Source organism: Mus caroli, chromosome 9 (genome assembly GCF_900094665.2).
Source record: "Mus caroli chromosome 9, CAROLI_EIJ_v1.1, whole genome shotgun sequence".
NCBI classification, from domain to species: Eukaryota; Metazoa; Chordata; class Mammalia; order Rodentia; family Muridae; genus Mus; species Mus caroli.
Window position 1 is genome coordinate 72,819,198 of NC_034578.1, and position 19,044 is coordinate 72,838,241.

General features: G+C 36.8%; 1 protein-coding gene across 1 annotated transcript in view; it reads left to right on the plus strand.

The window, feature by feature from the left end:
* Bmp5 (bone morphogenetic protein 5) overlaps positions 1-19,044 on the plus strand; it is a 124,092-nt gene that overhangs the window by 35,247 nt on the left and 69,801 nt on the right. The window contains exon 2 of the mRNA XM_021172253.1: positions 18,594-18,786. Coding sequence (XP_021027912.1) covers positions 18,594-18,786 — 193 coding nt within the window. The remainder of the gene's footprint in view (positions 1-18,593; positions 18,787-19,044) is intronic.

Genomic DNA, 19,044 nt, shown 5'->3' on the forward strand with positions numbered 1-19,044 from the left:
GGGTATGGGGGAACTTTTGGGATAGCATTGGAAATGTAATTGAGGAAAATACGTAATAAAAAAAAAGATTCAGTATATGAATTCAAACAACATATTCCTCAGTTCTTTTTACAATCCTGAAAGCAACATACTTTGGCATAGATAAATATGCCAGCATGTATTTTATGAGTGTTTATTGAAACGTGGGTGTCTCTTAGCATCTGAAAATGCATCACAGCAATGCAAAGCAGGCATGCAGTTTGGATGGGCCAAGGGAGACTGCCTGTGTGTCTATGTGTATGTAGGTGGCTGAGATTGGATTGTTTGTTGTGGTTGTTTTTTTCTGTTTGTGTGAATCATATGAACAATAGCTTCTGTTGGATTGTTTTTCTACTCTTTTGAGTTTTCTCTGCCTAAAGAGTCCAATACAACCACAGTCTAACTGAAGAATTGTCTTAGTTAGTAGTTTACTGCTGTGAACAGACACCATGACCAAGGCAACTCTTATCAGGACAATGTTTAATTGGGGCAGAATTAGGGGTTCAGAGGTTTAGTCCATTATCATCAAGGCAGGAGCATGGCAGTAATCAGGCAGGCATGGTGTAGGAGGAATTGAGAGTTCTACATCTTCATCTGAAGGCCTCTAGGAGAAGACTGGCTTCCAAACAGCTAGGATGAGGGTCTTAAAGCCCATACCCACAGTGACACACTTCCTCCAATAAAGTCACACCTACTCCAACAAGGCCACACTGTCAAATAGTGCCATTCCTTAGGCCAAGCATATTCAAATCACCACAAGAATATAATAAAGTATTTAAATATATTATCTAAATATGTTTTATGTTTATTTATATACTTTTTGTTAAAGCGTTTTTCTTGAGATTTGGTGAAATCATAAAATACAACAACAATGAGAAGAGATATGGATTTTATTGTTTATTGCTTGCATTAGTGTGGTACATGGGTATGGCTTAAGCACCCCATGACACTGTGATTTTAGAGAAGTTTCTCTAGGGTAATAATGGGTCCAAAAGGATGTATCAAAAGATATAAATGACTTGGAGAGGCTCCAGATCTGAACAATACTCCCAGAAGTGTTTAGGGCAATATTTAATGAAATAGCATTAAAAGAGAGATGATTTTGAGTAAAATCAAGCCTGTCTGTGTTTCTATCCTCTTTGCTCAATTAGTTGTATTTTATGAAGGCATGAATGCTTATTTTAAAACTTAAAAAACCTGAAGACTTTATCTAGTGGCTGGGAGAGTTTTCACCACACACTGGGCAGTTTCTCAATGACATCTACTTTACATTTATTTTTATTAATGTGTATTTGACGAAGGTCTGGTGTTAAGTGCTTCACAGCCTAGAAACTGTCAACTGGCAACTTACAAAGTCAGTAATCAAAGATGACATTCTTACTACTGATCCGTCCATAACTCAATCAAATCCCATGATACCGCTGGACGATAGACTGAGTTTACTTCCAAGTAAGTTTCTCTAGAGGGGTGGAGAAAATTTTTTTCTTTATTAAACTTTACTTTTTAAACAGACCCTTGTTTTTAAAAATATTTGTACACACATAAATAAGCAATAATGAGTAAACATTTAAAATCCATGTAATCCTGTTTGGTTCACTCTTAGTACTTAGGGCAACCCCTGCTATTGTAGAAATGAGGTAACTGTGGCTTTTGAGATTATTATGAGCTGCGCCAACTGAGTTTTAAAAAATGTAGTATTTATTAAAACAATGTACTTGCAGTCTTTAATTTATGGTATGGCATTTTTTTTGAACTTTTGGTGGATACTACCTATAATTAAATTATTTGTTCATTTTTCGGATGCTTTAATTCTTTATGTATTCTCACTTCACCAACTGGCTAATTATGTGGCTTTGTTTGTAGAAATTAAGTCATGCAGCTCATGCCTAGATACACATTTATACACCCATAATTTCATTTGATATTTAAGAAAGAAGAAAGTCAATACTTCATTATGCCAAATCAAACCATATTGAAAACATACCCATGGTGGTATTGATTATGTGTCTGTTTTTCAAAGCTCTAAAGCAGGGCTGTTTAACTTCAAGTTCATCTCCCACTTTAGCTTTATATTCAAATTGAAAAGTGTTTGTAACTCCTTCCTCTAAATTGTTTCTGACAGAAAATTCCTTTCGTAGTCCCTTGCCATTGATGGGGTTTTCAAGTGTTGCAAATTTCCTTTATCTGTTGCTTTCCCTCTGAACAAAATAAAAGCTATAATTGGCATTCTAGAAGGGAAAAAATGGGTTGGTGGAAACTGGACAGAATCCAAGCCTCAGACAGAGAGAGGGATGGAAAAATAGAACCATGTCTCCCATGAGCCCTCAACAATGTGGCTTAGTATGTAGACCAAAAATAGTGTCTATAGATTGAATTCTTGACAATACATGCTGTTCTCTCCCAGCTTCAGTGTGAACACTCTGCACACTATAGGTGGTCAATCAACATGAATTGAATTATTTAGTTATTTGCCATTTGAGTTATTTGCAATTTGATGGGCAGAGTGGAAGATGTGCTAGCTTTACACCGCTAAGCTTTTCACATGCACACTAGAAATCAAAGAGATTCTGTCTGTTCACTCTCACTGGCCATTTGTTCCATCCACAATATTCAATCGTCTTCAAGTTTTTAAGGAACTTTTAGACATTCTTTGTTCTGAATTTGATGGAAGTTTGAGACAGGGTCTTGGCTTCCATAAAATTAATTGTGAAAAATATTCCTAAAAACGAGGTTCTCTTTCACCCATTAAATATATTATGTAAGACGAGATTATAAGTGTTTTGCACATCTTATGGATGTCTCTCATGATTTTTTATAACTGTTTTTTAATATTTTTATAATTCTCTGAATGTTGTTGATTATCTCAATAAATATGCTTCATGCATTCATTGAGATCTCATGATTGAACCTGGGATTCCAATGAGAGAAAATGTTACAGTGTCTACTGCTGGTTTGTTCTCTGGTTCTGGTGAAGCTAATTTGCCAGGAAACTATTGAAAAAGGTTTTATGATTTTATATATCCATGTAAGGACACACTTTTGTTTTATGTAATATTTGGCAATATGGCTAAATATCCAATTCTAGTATGAAAGCATTTTGATTTTTTATCCCTGCCAATGCGTTTGTTTTTCATTTTGATTTCTAGAAACTTGTGGAATCTTTTGTTTGCCTCCGGGATCCTAAATTTTTAAGCTGTGTGTCCTGTAGGCTAAGCATCCACCAGACATATTTACTTATGAAATTCATTATTTCAAATAAATGATTCAAATTATTTTATATTTTCTTCTTCCTCATTATTTATTGCAGAGACATTACTATCTGGGTGAATTTGGAACACCATTTCTCCTGTCTTTTAATCACCCTTTCCCATTTTCTTCTTTTGTGACTCTTTTATTTCTTTTCTCATACATTATAATCTCAGTCCACTTCCCCCTCCCTCTATTCCTCCCAGTTCTTCCCCATTTCCTCCCCCTTTTGGATCCATGCTACTTTATTTCTTTTACTGAAAAAAATTTCTGTGTTTCTAACTGAGCTTGACAGTCATTATACTCTTTACCTCTAAGAGATTAATTTTGTCCTCTCTCCCTCTCTCCTTCCCGCCCTCCTTCCTACCCTTTATCTCCTCTCCTGTCCCTTCCTCCTTTCCCCTCCCTCCTCTACAATCTGTCCCCTTCCTTCCTTCCTTCCTTCCTTCCTTCCTTCCTTCCTTCCTTCCTTCCTTCCTTCCTTCCTTCTTTCCTTCCTTCCTTCCTTCCTTTCTTCCTTCTTTCCTTTATTCTTTCCTTCTTTTCTTCCTTCCTTCTTCCCTCCATCTCCCCTTCTCCCTCTCTTCCTTCATCTCTCTCTCTCCTTTCAACATTTGTGCTATGAATACAATAGGCTTTCTTAACACATGAAAGAAACTCATCAATTCTGCTAGTGAACTCAAGTGTCTATGTAATAATACATATATACTAGCTAGATTAATACTAAATAACATAAGGAATATGTGTAGCTTGAACAACAGTGTCAGAAAACATATTTTCTGATAATTAATATAGAGTTGGATCAGAGATTCAAGAAGTTATTAAGTTTGAATACATTGGAAGAGTATGTACAAATGAACTTTATATTTTCTGTTTAACCTTAAATCCCAGCATAGAAGTGCCTGGGAATGTGTAACCAGATCAGCCAGTGAGGATTCCTCTGCCATCTTTACAGTATAGTTTCATTTGATAAGATGTAAGGCAATCACATGGGTGTTTTTTTTTTTTTTTTTTTACTGATTCTGACACCTGGTGTATTTTTATTAAACTGTTCTGAAGTTGATCTTGAATTATAGAAAATAATCTTTTAATATTTATGCAGTGATTCATCTCATTCATAATTTTTTGAAAATGTGCTATCAAGAGTTGTTACCCATGTCATATATTATGTATCCTAGTTTCTATTTTTGAATATAAGGACTGAAACAATAAATACTCACTTTGAATTTAAGACAGGTAAAATAGTTAAACAAATAAGTCACAAAACCATACTTTTTTGAATTTTAGTTTTCTTTTCCTCCTTTTATTGAAAATAGGTTGTTTTCCTAATCCCAAGCACAGTCCCCCTGTTCTCTGCCCACCCTTCTCTCCCCTCCGATACATTCCCTTCTGTCTCTTATTAGAAAAGAACAGGCAGGTCTTTAAGAGAAAGCAACCAACTATGACAAAATAAAATATAATAAGATAAAACAAAACCCATCATATTGAGGCTGGACAAGGCAACACATAGAAGTATAAGAGCCCCAAGAGCAGGCATATGAATCAAAGACCCAATTGTTTATACACTCAGGAGTACAAACAATGAGAAAAAAAACTAGGCTGCAAGCTGTGGTATGTATGCAGAAGACCTGGTGAAGACCCATGTAGTCTCTGTGCTTCCTGCTTCAGCCTCTATGAGTTTATGTGAACTTAGCCCTGTTGCCTTGTTCTCCTGGTTTCCTCCGTTCCCTCTTGCTCATACTCTTTTGCCTCCTTGTTTGTGCAGTTCCCTGAGCTCTGAGGGGAGGGATTTGATAGAGACATCCCATTTAGAGTTGTGTGAAAAAAAACACACACAGTTTTTAGTAAACAATTTTCAATAATTTAAAAGGACATTTAAACGTTATAAGTATGAAAAATTTGAATGCATCACACATATATCAAGAAAAATTAACAAGGATTTTTATGTATTTATAAAGGACAGTTTACAAGAACATAAGGGATAGATGTTTTTTCAAAATATCTTATCATCTATAAACTGTTCTGAAAATTATTTAGAATTTATTAATTATTCTAAAAGAAACACATTGCTTCAATTAGCTTTCCCTTCTCTCCAAAAGTAATAAACCCATAAAGAATCATAGTGATTCTACCAGGTTAGAATATATTATTAAGTAACAACATAGTGTTAAAATGAATACACACACACACACACACACACACACACACACACACACACACACACATATATATATATATATATATGACACAAGGATTCTGTCTAAGCTATATATATCATTTGGAATAATGCTATTTCCTGAGGCAAGAACTCCACTGACTTAAGCAAAGGTGATTGAAAAGCTCTAATTGAATTACCACCGTTATGTGGAAAGACATCCCAACCCCAGACCGCACATGCATAGAACAGTCACTGTGGGTCAGGGATTGAAGAAGGAGCTGAAGGTAGACAAGCGGGCCTGTTAGAAGTGCTGTGCAGCCTTACAGTCTCTGGGGTTGGAGTTAGCTTGTACGTACAACCACCTGCAGCCACTAGTGATGTTTGCCTAAACAGAAGTAGTGAGCACTACGTTCGAAGGCATTCATTCCTAATATCTTCTTATAATGTATATATCTTAGGGATTTACTTATTTTAATTTTTTATGTGTAAGTACTTTTTTCTTGCATGTATGTGCAACCATATATGTGGCTGTTGCCCACAGAAGCCCCAGAGCCCCAAGAACCGGAGATGGTTGTGAGTCATCTTGTCTGCTGAGTCATCTCCCCATCCCTCACTCTCACAGTTTTATTCCTTACCTTAGGAAGCATGGAAACAAGTCATTGGCTCGCTACTGTCACTTAGATAAGCACTCAAGCTGATAAGCCTAGAGTTTCCTGAAAGAAAATCGGAAATAAATGGATAAGAATACTGGATTTATTTTCAGTTTGGCCAAGCCCAGAAGACAGAAACCTATTTTTTTCTCTGTCTTTTCTGTAGACCAGTGGTTCTCAACTTTCCTAACCCTGCAACTCTATTTTAAACAGTTTCTCATGTGGTGCTGACCCCTAACTATAAAATTGTTTTGTTGCTACTTTGTAACTAGTTGCTACTGTTATGACTCATAATGTAACTATCTGATATGCACGCTATCTAATATGTGACCTCCCAAAGGGGGTGTGGCCCATGGGTTGGGAACCACTGTGGTAGAAGTTTAGCGATTTTATAGAAAAGTTGAGACAGAAGACAAATATGTAAATGCCATAACTGTGTGAAATCTTTTCCTCTAAGGCTAGCTAGCTCCTCCTCTGGCTCATACCAGAGATTCATCTCTTCTTTCTCCCAGAAGGGTATACTGAGGGAGAGAAATACTTTACTTTAATTCTTTGGGATCCTTTGTTCTACCTACACTATTCAAAAGTAGGGCACATGTAAATCTCTTTAGGATATCTTTCCCTTGACAGGGATGTTATAACGGTGAACTTCAGATGTCAGCGAGAATAGTCACATTTCTCTGAGCCCGACTTTACTGAAAACATAGAGTATACTTTAAGGAAATATCAGCTTGAATTGTAAGTTGAGCTTGAGTAAACTCCATGAGTGTTATCAGACAGATTTAACAGTTGAAGCAGTGAATTTGAGAATGGCATTCGTTTGTTTGCTTATCTAAAAAAAATATACCCTTTAGCTATAGAAACTCTGTCTTACACTTACTTTATCCCCTATAGAGAGATTCTGAATACATTTAATAGAATTGTGAACTATTTATTTTTTCAAGGATTCTTTCCATAGGGTATGAGTAGAATGTTCCTATTTTTTTCTAAATAAGTATTGCATATAGTAAAAGTGTGGTGTGGAAAGTCTGTTATTATAGAAATAAAGTACAGACCCTAATCATGGACAGAGTAGCAGTGTGTGGCTTCACTTGCACAACATGTGTGAGATGACCAGCAGCTCATCTCTGAATTGTAACGAAAGGAAGCAAGAGTGGAGGTCAGCACTGAGAGAGAGCTGTCTGGGAGAATGGAATTTTATATCTAATTTTTCACAGTAGCACAATGGCTACTAGGTCTTGTGACTCAGGACCCTCTGGTCTTGTAACCAAGCATGAGTACTGAGGTACTAAGTCAGGTGCTTCTCTATCACTCACCCAGAGAATGCTCCCACTGTGCCTTTATGATATCAGCCTATTAGAGAAGCCACAGAGTGATATTAGAAGAAAACTCACTCAGCCTTTCATCCGTGTTTGCAGACAATCACAGATATTCACTATGGATGAACTGCTATTTCACAATTTTCAAGATGTAAAACGACAGTTTTTATTCTGCAGGACCTTACTCTAAACCATATTATTCTCGGTTGGTTAAATATGGAATGTTGTATTTTAAGACTTCTCAAGGTCATTCTGTGAAGTTCAAAGGAATCATATTGGTGATCTCAAGAGGCAGGCAATCTATAAAAGGATCCAGTTTTTTTCCGCCAGAGAGACTATGAGAACTAAACTCTAAACATTTGCTAAAAGGTGCCTATAAGAAAGCTGTGCCTGTGTACTGGTCTCAAAAATTTTTGCATATTGATACCACAGTCCTTTACTTAGAGTAAATGTCATCATTTATTATTATGAAACCATTTTTTATTATATAAAATTTGCTAATCAAGTCTGTTTTTGTATTGTTCTACATTAATTTTAACATTAGTATTGATATGAATATTTAATCCATACATATGAACATTTGTCTTTAACCTCTAATTAATAATTATCTTTACAAAAATGTTTATAATATAAGAAGAAAATATTTTCCATACACTAGACTACATTTGAAAATAATGAAGTGAGTATCCTTTCAGAAGTTAGTGACTTTCAGTGGACTGATGTTTCCTGGCAACGTGAGAGTAACATGTAACACTCTGTAGTCCCCTTGTAGCCATGAAGCATCCATATAGGATGCCTAGTAAATATTATTGCTTTGTGTCTACTCGCCTAGAATTCTAGTTTGAGTTTTCTTTTAATAACAAAATTAAAAAAAAAACACAGCCACATTGTTATGTTTTTTTAGTTAACAAAACTTTATTCTACATGAGGAAAGCAATATTCAGATAGTTAACTTTTATTGACCATTTATTATTGGTGTGAATCAAGAAACATATCAAGATAGCAGAAATGTAGGAAGCACAGATAAGTCCCTTAAGCGTTTTATTCATGTGATAGGTATAAGGCAGCGTAATCATAATGCAAGAGGGAAGAGATATTTCTTTTGGTGAGAACTCTCCCTCCACTCATCTCTCCCCCTGTCCCTCCCTCCTTCCCTCCCTCCTTTGCTTCTCTCCCTTCCTCTTCTATATCTATCATCCCATTTCTTCCTCCTTTATATGAAAAGATAGCATGTTATCTTTATAACCACACTTTGAAAAAAGACCATTCTTCTTGATCATTTTGGGCTCTTTTCTGATTCCTCTGTCTCCTTAGGTATTAAGGTTTGTTTTAGAACATGCCAGGAGTGATTATTTTATAACTGAATATATAAATTGATGCAGTAGCTATTTTAGGGTAAGCAAGATGAGTGTGGAGAGTGAGAAAGAAGACAAAGCAGCATAGTGTCAGGACTCATCCTGGATCTGTCAGCTCAGATGGGAGTTTCTGGGAGGCGCTGGCATAGTCTGGGTGAGTGGAAATAGAACCAAGGAACAACAGCAATGGGCAGATGTCCTCTGTGACAATGAGGGAGGCAGACAAGAGCAAGACCACTTCATAACTATATCAAAGCACAGATCAAGGATAAGAGCCTTAAGCATATCTCAAAATGGCTATGCATCATATCCCATTGTAGACTATAGTTCTGGCTATTGTTTCCTTACGAACTGTAGCTCTATTGTATCTTCCTCATCACTATGTCAAATGCTAAAAAAGCCTGATCCTCTAGAAGGGAAGTATTAATTGAGTTGAGCAAAGTGGCTCACATATGTAGTGTCAGCCCTCAGGAGGCGAAGCCAGGATCATAATGAGGTTGATGTCAGCTTGGGTTACAAATGCTCAGACAGTGAAACAAAATAAAACAAACAACCTCCTGGAATCTTGGCCCAAATCATCTGTCATACAATCATGACTCCTTTCTAATATTCCTATCCCTGAATCATGTACTCACTAAGTATATTGAAAAAAGTCAATAAACCCAACTTTGTTCATAGAAAAATGTTTCCAGGATTTTGCTGTGTCCTGGGAATTGATACAAAGAGGAGGAAAAGGCTAAATGCATAGAAAGGGAAGCATGATTAAAAATGAAGATGTGAGCATGTAGAAAGGTTGGCCTTGGGAAATTTTACACTGAGACAGGATTAGTCATCATAATTAGGCGAAACTGTGTGGATAGGGTGGGACAGCTTGCATATATAATCCCTATACTCAGGAGCCTTGGGCAGGAGGATCACAAGTTTCAGGCCAGTCATGTCAGAAACTCAAAAACTAAGCAAATAATAACACAACAACTTTAAGAGCTTTGTCGCAAAGAATACCAAATAAGGAATTGTAAGACCTAGAGACTATTCTTTGTTTTGTAATCAACTAATATTTTAGTATCGAAGAAGTTCATATTTTACCTAAATTATGGGAAAAAATGAAGATGCTACCTTGTTGGTTCACATAAGGGAGAAGAAGCAAAATTTGAATCATATTAATTTTACTTAACCAATCACCTGTCTATTTATTGCTTTCATTGTTTATGATTAATTATTGAGACAATAATTGATGTTTATAGCCTATCCTCTTAGTATCCTAAATTACCGTGGAGCACAGCCACTGTCAACCCTTTTCTTCCTTAAGATTAGTAACTTGTGCTTCTAAATTGTTAACAGTTTTAAAACAAAATATTACATAAATATTGGACCATTAATTGGAATAATCTCTTGTGTACTGTGTGGAAGCATCACCTGTTAATTAATAAAAGGCTGATGACCTATTAGCAAAAGGAAGGAAGTAGAAGGTGGGAATTTCTGTAAAGTGACTGGAATTCTGGGAGATAGTCAGAGATGGGAGATTTGCCCTGGACTCAGAGAAAGTTGGATGGGTTATATAAGTCACAAGCTAGTCAAGGAATAAGCCAAAGCTTGTGCTCTAGGTATTTATGTGTGTGTGTGTAAAAGCCCAAGGTTACATGTAGTCGTGAGCATTTAGGAATACAAGCATTAGGAAATGTGAATACCAACTTGGTAGAATGCTTTGCAATATTTAAGGAGACAACTAATACTCACAGTCATATACCACAGTGGTGCTAAGAGCCTCCAAGGGCTCTGTAATCTGGAGTTTGCCTGACCTCTGGCATGATTGTTCATTTAGATAAAACCTGCATTCATTTACCCGCAAACAGTCTTTCCAGGGCCCAGTTATGCTTCTTAGTGGACCAAGGAAGGGATTCTTGAGAAGTCATGCAGGTTAGTGTTCACACAGCAGCGTTACACCTTCTCTTCCATACTTTCAGCATCTAGCCATCCTCTTAGAAAGGGTTGTCTGGGTCTTGCAGCTACCCATGATATTTCTGTCTTCTCAGGTATAGCTCATGACTATGAGATTAAGACAGACTGCCCAGGGATATATTTTTCTAAAACTGAAGATAAATTATTAATAAATTGTTATCTCTTGTCAAACAACTTCAGTCATCAGTTATTATAGACATAAAAACATTTAGACCAGGGCACATTTTTTTCCCCAGTTTCCATCAGTGTTGAAATCATTAGGCAAGGAACCTATTTGAGAACACACTATCTTAACAATAAATGTCTATGGCGTGTGTATCTTGAGCAGAAGCAGCTTCCTGTTAATTTCAGAATTCTGACAATTTACAATTTTAAGCTACAACATGGTCTGATCCATAATCCTAGCACTCAAGAAGCAGATGCCAAGCAGAGCCCTGTGAGCTGAGGCCAACCTGGTCTACACAGTGAGTCCTGTCTCAAAGGAGTGGTGGCAGCAGTGAGATTTGTAGAGATGGTTCAGTAATTAAGAGGACTAATTGCTCTTATGAGACTGGGTTTGGTTCCCACACACACGATGGCTCACAATCACCCATACATAACTTTAGTTCCAGGAGATCCAACCCCTTCTTTTGTCCTGTGCTGGCACCAGGCATGTACATGATGCATATGAATATATACACACACATAAAACATTCATACACATAAACTAAAATTTAAAAATGTAAAAATAATTTAAAACAATGTCATACTATAAACTCATTCTATGATGGAGTATGAATCTACTGATTCGTATCTTACCTCATACACTTTTTTGTTGTTGTTGTTTTTTGTTTCTTGTGTTTCGAGACAGGGTTTCTCTGTATAGTCCTGGCTTTCCTGGAACTCACTTTGTAGACCAGGCTCGACTTGAACTCAGAAATCTGCCTGCCTCTGCCTCCCAAGTGCTGGGATTAAAGGCGTGCGCCACCACGCCTGGCTTCTTATACACTTTTATATCATCACATTTAGGTGTTTGGCTTTAAAGACAGACATAATACGAAATCATTTGTGTCAGTGTACTAAGGTAGTTAAGCTTTATATTGCTTTACCCAGATTTGTCTGGAGGTTCATGTAGATAAAAATGTATGGAGAACATATAATAAAAGCTAGAAGCTCAATGATTCTGATTTCGACTTACCTGTATGATTCTGACTTGACAGATTATGCTATTATCACATTTTTGATAGATTTTTTTGGTGTGTATGTGTGCTCAGTAAAACAAATTGGAATTTTAAAAGATCCATTAACATTCATGAGCTCAAATAAACAATACTATGTTGATAGATTTATTGGTAATTCCTCATGATACCATGTGCAATTGCCTACATAGTCCTGTCCATTGGAACACACAGCGTGCACCATCATACACCATACGAGGGCTTTTTTTTTTTTTTTCCAATTTGAAACATTCCAGTGACACAAATGGAAGGTAACAGGAGTAGAATGTGTCAAAAAAGTAGAGCCAATATATGATTGTTAGAGAAATGCGCTCTGCTGAGTTTTGACATTAATAAAGGCCGCAGTGCTCTTTTCAAATAAAATGATCATAGGGGAACTGATTGATACAATGGGCTTTAATTGGAATTATATTTCAATACACTGATACAATGGACTTCAGATGTAGTTATATTTTTTCCTAATAGTTTCAATTTTGCTTCATACAAAATAAATAATATGTATAAGTTTAGGGAATGAAATTTTCTCTACTAGAGCATAGTGTTGTATCATGTGTTCTCCAATTTATTTTGACAAATCTGAGTTTGGCTCCAATGAGCTAAGTCCACTGATGTTGGTTATTTTTTATGTATATTGTCATTAATTAGGAGTTTTAATGTGGCTGGAGCGAGTGGGGCTGGAGTGAGTGGGGCTGGAGTGAGTGGGGCTGGAGCAAGCAGAGGTCCTGAGTTCAATTCCCAGCAACCACATGATGACTCACAATCATGTATACAGCTACAGTGTACTCATATACATGAAATGAATAAATAAAAATCTTTAAAAAAGAGTTTTTATGCTTTTATTATCATATGTCAATTATACATTAATGATGGGTTTCAGCATGGCATTTTAGTACATGTACATGACATATATGATCAGTCATATTTACCCCATTTTCTCCTGATTGCTTCTCCAACTCTGACTGTTCTCCATCTTCCTCCTGACATTCATGTCTCTCTATCTACTCTTATGTCTTTTAATAAAAGCTTTATTTTATTTTTATGTTTATATGTATAAAATACATATATTACATACATACCTATACTTATGTATGTGTGTGTCTGTGTGAGAGTTTGTGCATGGAAGTAGTATCTGCAGAGGCCAGAAGAGGTTGCTCAATGCCCTGTAGCTGAAGTTACAGACAATTGTGAGCTATTTAACACAGTTGTAGGAACAGAACTCCATAAAACCCTCAAACACTCTAAACTGCTTAGCCATCTCTTCATCCTTCTTTCACATCTTTTTTTCTTTCTCCCACCCACCTAATGACTGAATGAGTCTCATCAGGGTATTGAGGTTGCAATAGGAGCAAGGAGCTTAGAGGCAAGAGTTTGTTTACATGAACATAGATATCTCTCCGGTGAAGGAAATGTTTCTCTTGTCACCAACCATCATTTTTTATTTAAACCAGGGAGTGGTAGGGTGCCATGGATCCTCCAGATTCCATGACAGGGTTTCAAAGTGCCCAGTTTTGTGTGAACCTTTGTGTGTTTAAGAACGAAATAGCCTCACAGCTTATACAGCTCTATTCTGTAGTAAGTTGAAGAAGACAAATAGCACAGTGATTGAATTCTTGCAATTCATTGGTGTCCTAGAGGTGCTGAGAAAATGTCTGTGTTCTTTAATGTGGTTACTGTTAATGCAGGAAAGTCCAGGAAGCTAGAATTGAGACAGAAGAGTGGGCAGGGAATGAGATCCAGAAAAGCATGGTGTTCAAAACTGGCCTATGGCAGACACTTATTGGCAAAGAAGAAGGCTGGAACCCTAGCCAAGGGGCCAGTATGTAACAGATAGAATATGCTAAGACATATATGAAAATGACCTATTTAAAAGTTCCAATATTTTATGAACTGGGCCTTTGAGATTCCAAACTTCTTCCAAGCTCCTGCTTGATGTCTCCTTGGAAGTGTCTTCTTCCTTATTCAGTTGCCTCTGCTTCTGCTAACACTCACCACCAACAGAAGCATGGCAGAAGTTGGTGTCCCTCCCCCTCCCTGAGCCCTGCCCCTCTCTCTCTATCTTTGTTGTGATCTTACATTCTTTCCGCACCTTCTTTAATATTTCCTGAGCTTTGGAGGGGATTATAATAGATTGCCTCAGCAAAATAGGATTATGGATTTTATAGTTATTTGATCTTTTGTTCCAGTGAAGCAGATTTTACTAAAAATGATAGGAAAAAAGGTTGAGGAAACACCTTGCATTTAGTTGATTCAGCAAGCACAGAAGGAACAAATGAAAGAAAACATTTAGTATAATACAAATATAAACGCTAACAACAGAAGAAGAATTTCTGAGTTTTGCTCTTGAGTACTTTTTCCAAGTTTTCCAAGCCATTTAACATATAATGCATTGTGGTCCATTAAAATGCTTAATATTTACTAAATTTTCACAACACGAAGAGGTAAGACTTTGCTTTTAAGAAGGCAAGAATATTAATTTTGAGAACATTAATTTTATGTATACCTCTGTTAAAAAAACTACTTTGGGAACTTTGATTTTTTCAATGGGATCTCATGAAGAAATTAAAGGTATAAAGCAACCCAGCTGGAGAGTTACACATCATTTTAATATTGAAAACAGTTATAATATAAAGTAAAATTATCCAACAAAATGAGTATCCAACACACATGTAGTGTTGGATGGCTTTTCTTGGATTTCTGAAAGTTGTAGAGTGATGTTTGGAAAACAGACATTTGTTACCACCTAGTTTTCATTATCCAATTTCTTATTTTCAATTTAGAGGTATTAATATTTGCCACCTTTCTAGAATTACTCTTTGCAGGAACCTAAATTACCATGCTGGGTTTTTGTGGGCATTATTTGGTGTTGAAGTCCATATAAATAAGTCTTCTTTGGTTGCTAGCTTCAATGTACTCTGGAATTTCAATTGCTGTTCTGATCAGAGAATATAGGTTGATTCTGTGTGATATACTTTTAATACAAATTTAATTAAACTCTGAAAGGTTGTCTTCTTGAGGGCTAAACAGACTAGACTCCAGAAGAGTAGATGGCTTATTTAACATTAGTACAAATTATCTGCAGTTTGGAAATGCATACTTTAGATTGGATTCCATGAAGGTCACTGTACTGGTTGGTTTTGTGTGTCAATTTGACACAGCTGGAGTTATCACAGAGAAAGGAGCTTCAGTTGAGGAAATGCCCCCATGAGATCCAACTGTAAGGCATTTTCTCAATTAGTGATCAAGGGGGAAAGGCCCCTTGTGGGTGGGACCATCTCTGGGCTGGTAGTCTTGGTTTCTAAAAGAGAGCAGGCGGAGCAAGCCAGTAAAGAACATCCCTCCATGGTCTCTGCATCAGCTCCTGCTCCCTGACCTGCTTGAGTTCCAGTCCTGACTTCCTTGGTGATGAACAGCAGTATGGAAGTGTAAGCCAAATAAACCCTTTCCTCTCCAACTTGCTTCTTGGTCATGATGTTTGTGTAGGAATAGAAACGCTGACTAAGACAGTCACATGTCAACTCTCATAGCCAGGATTATGGTATGAGTTTTGACTTAAATCTCAATAAGAAAATTTGATTAATGGTTGCTATAATTTATAATACTAGATATCACCTCTTTGTAGAATGGAGTAAACATATTTGTGAATGTCTCAGTGGGTACTTGTCGTCAGGTAGAGAACTAGTTACCTAGGGTCTAGGAGAGGTTACTTTTTTTAAAAAAATATTTTTTTATTATGTATACAGCAGTCTCGGGCATGTATGCCTGAAGACCAGAATAGGGCACCAGATCTCATTAAAATGGTTATGAGCCACCATGTGGTTGCTGGGAATTGAACTCAGGACCTCTGGAAGAGCAGCCAATGCTCTTACTCTCCAGCCCTGGGAGGGGGTTAGTTAGATAATGCACAGACTTTATATAGAAACGCAAACATTTAGATGAACTGGGACAGGTAGAGACTTTACATCATTTTATATAAGTTGACTTCCAGTTTAGTCACCAAATGAAGCTGAAACAATTTTTTGTTGTTGTTGTTTTGTTTTTATCGAGACAGGGTTTCGCTGTGTAGCCCTGGCTGTCCTGGCACTCACTTTGTAGACCAGGCTGGCCTCGAATTCAGAAATCCACCTGCCTCTGCCTCTGCCTCCCGAGTGCTGGGATTAAAGGTGTGCGCCACCACCTCCCGACTGAAAGAAATTTTTACAAAATTCTTTAGAGTTGTTAATTCAAGAATTTATTCTCATACTAATAAAACAGGAAGAAATAGTAGTGTATACGTGGAGTAGCAGGCTGGTCCTGACATTTAGCAACCGTGGATGAAACTTTCGTGTCACTCTTTATTTCCTCCATGTTCAATACAATGAAAAGCAGCTCTGAGATGAGGTTCTGCACAGCAGAATGTATCAGTTTATGCCAGACAAATGCTACTAACTACTGTCAAGGGACAGTGTCACCATCCATTGATTTAAATTATATACAAAAATAATAATTCAGATAGCTTAGTTTAGTCCTCTCAAAACATAAATTGTGGCAAATTTAACATTCAGAAATGCACTTTCAGTGATTAGCCACCCAGTTAACTGGCGTTTTCTGCCATTACTGCTGCCATTTTCTCAGGCAGGAGTGGATGGACAGAGGAAGGTGGGGGACACTCTGTCTATTCTATTGCCGGCCAGAAGTATGAATCCAAACAATGTTCTAAGATAGCCTCATTTGCCTCATTTAGAGAAAGTGCTCCTATTTCCTCTGAACATAGGTCTTTATTAGGAATAAGATAATGATATTTTAAAGGAACACACTTCACTAAATCATGTTAAGTAGCGCTAGTGCGAGTCATAGAGCTAAAATTCATCATTCCGGTGAGCCCCAGAGCACAGGGATGGCTCTAACTCTCATCCTCTTGTTTTCAGAGGCTAATCATAGTGCCTGAGCTGTAAGTAGGCAGAGGGCCCCTGACTCCCAAAATCACCTACTATGGCTGAAAATAAACATGAGATTTTTTTTGAATAACAAAGACCAGGAATGCTATGTGTTTTAGTCATGACTTGCTTCAGAAGTGTCTCTCATCTGGCTTTGGAGCACAAACATTTTGATGCTCAGTTCCGTAGTGTCATAACTGTATAGCCATGTTCTCCTTTCACCAACTATAAGCCTTTCTTTAGTTTAGATCCCCAAGTTCTGAATACTTACAACAGTATCAGAATCATGTCAACTAATTCAAAGAAATTTTTGTACCCTAACACAATTTTTTAAATTTATAAGTCTAGCACATATATGTATGTATGTATGTATGTGCTTGTGTGTGTATTTTTTAAACCTTTTTGCAATAAAATTTTAGGAATGAAAAAATCATTGTAAAATGTTAAAATTACTGTTGATGGTAATTATAAAATGCCTTGGATATTGTGTATCATAGCAGTTTTTTTATAATAATATATCATATTATCCTAAGTGATTAAGATCTTTGAAAACTCAAAAACCAGAGAAACTAAGCCATTAGGTAACAGTGAATGTTCCTAAATGAATCCTTTATGTAACTAGCTCATTAGGAACGCCTGGTAGCCACTAGGAAAAACCTGTCAGACAGCACACACTAAGTCAAATCGTGTTACAATGTATTTGAAATGTATTGCTCTAAATCCTTCAGCATTTTTTTTTTTTACTATTCTCAGGAGAGCTATATTTTTTATTTCATTTGGTGGAAGGTAGTTAAAAGAGGGGAGCTGGGTTCTCATTTCACTCTGAGGACAGAGGTCTGAAGATGTTACACTTCGCCAGAGCAAGCATCCATGCAAGAGCCTTAGAATAGAGGAAAGCTATTTCATTCACATAAGTAAGAAAGAAAGTAAGTAAGTCGGTAGGTAGGTAGGTAAGTAAGTAAATAAATATTAAGTAATTAGATAACTTGCTCTCATCTGGGGAAGTCACTGCAGAAGTGGTCTTTCTTCTGGTATACATTGCAGTCAGGTAGAGAAAGCTGTTCTGGTATGTTGTCCCACAGAAGAATGAATGTTGTTTAATATATGCTTCATAAAGCTGGAGGAAGGAGTTTTAAGCATTGCTGTAAAGGAATGATCCCCATTAGAGGACATGTATTTCTCCTGATTGAAACCTTAGACAGCATATACCTCCGAATTACACAAAGGAAGCATCACATGAATGTAAATTCGGTTTTTATGGATCAGCTAAAAAATAAATTTGTTTTAAATCAGAAAAAGATTTTGCTTCATTTATTTGCCTACAAAAATGTCACATAATGTCCTGTGTTACAGACTCTTCCTCCTCCCCTCTTTGCTATGACTTCACTCGAAACTCTGGAGGCTTCTATGTCATCATTTTTGTTCTTGTATGAAACCTAGGTTCTGGTACTTGATACATATTGGCAATCACTTTACAACCTTCACTTAAAAAAAAAAAACTCTTTGGATAGTCTTTCCATTTAGGATCCAGGAATTTGTATAAAACCAGACGGTTATATTGCATTTGAACCAAAAGGCTGTTGGTTTGTGGAATTTCCTTTAACTGGAAACATGTATGAGTCTGTGGTTTTAGTGTTTTCTCAGTTTTATACTATCCTGCTTGTTTTCATTTTTAAAGGCGGAGAATTTATCATTGATTTCCATATTTTATAAGGAGCTAACATTTTCTCTTCATTCCTTATTTTTTTTTTTTTTCAGTTGAAAGAGACAAGGACTTTTCTCATCAGAGGAGGCATTACAAAGAGTTTCGGTTTGATCTGACCCAGATTCCACATGGAGAAGCAGTGACAGCAGCCGAATTCCGGATTTATAAGGACAAGGGAAACCATCGATTTGAAAATGAAACAATTAAGATCAGCATATATCAGATCATCAAGGAATACACAAACAGGTATCAACGTTATATTGACTATCCTAGCAAGGACTGGATTTTAGTAAAAACGCCATTCATAGCTTATGTAATTTACAACATTTTCTTGAATGAAAGGAGATTCTGAGCCAGGTAAAGAACACTAAACAGTTCTGTGGACTCTAGCTGCATATGTATCAAAAGATGGCCTACTCGGCCATCACTGGAAAGAGAGGCCCATTGGACATGCAAACTTTATATGCCCCAGTACAGGGGAATGCCAGGGCCAAAAAAATGGGA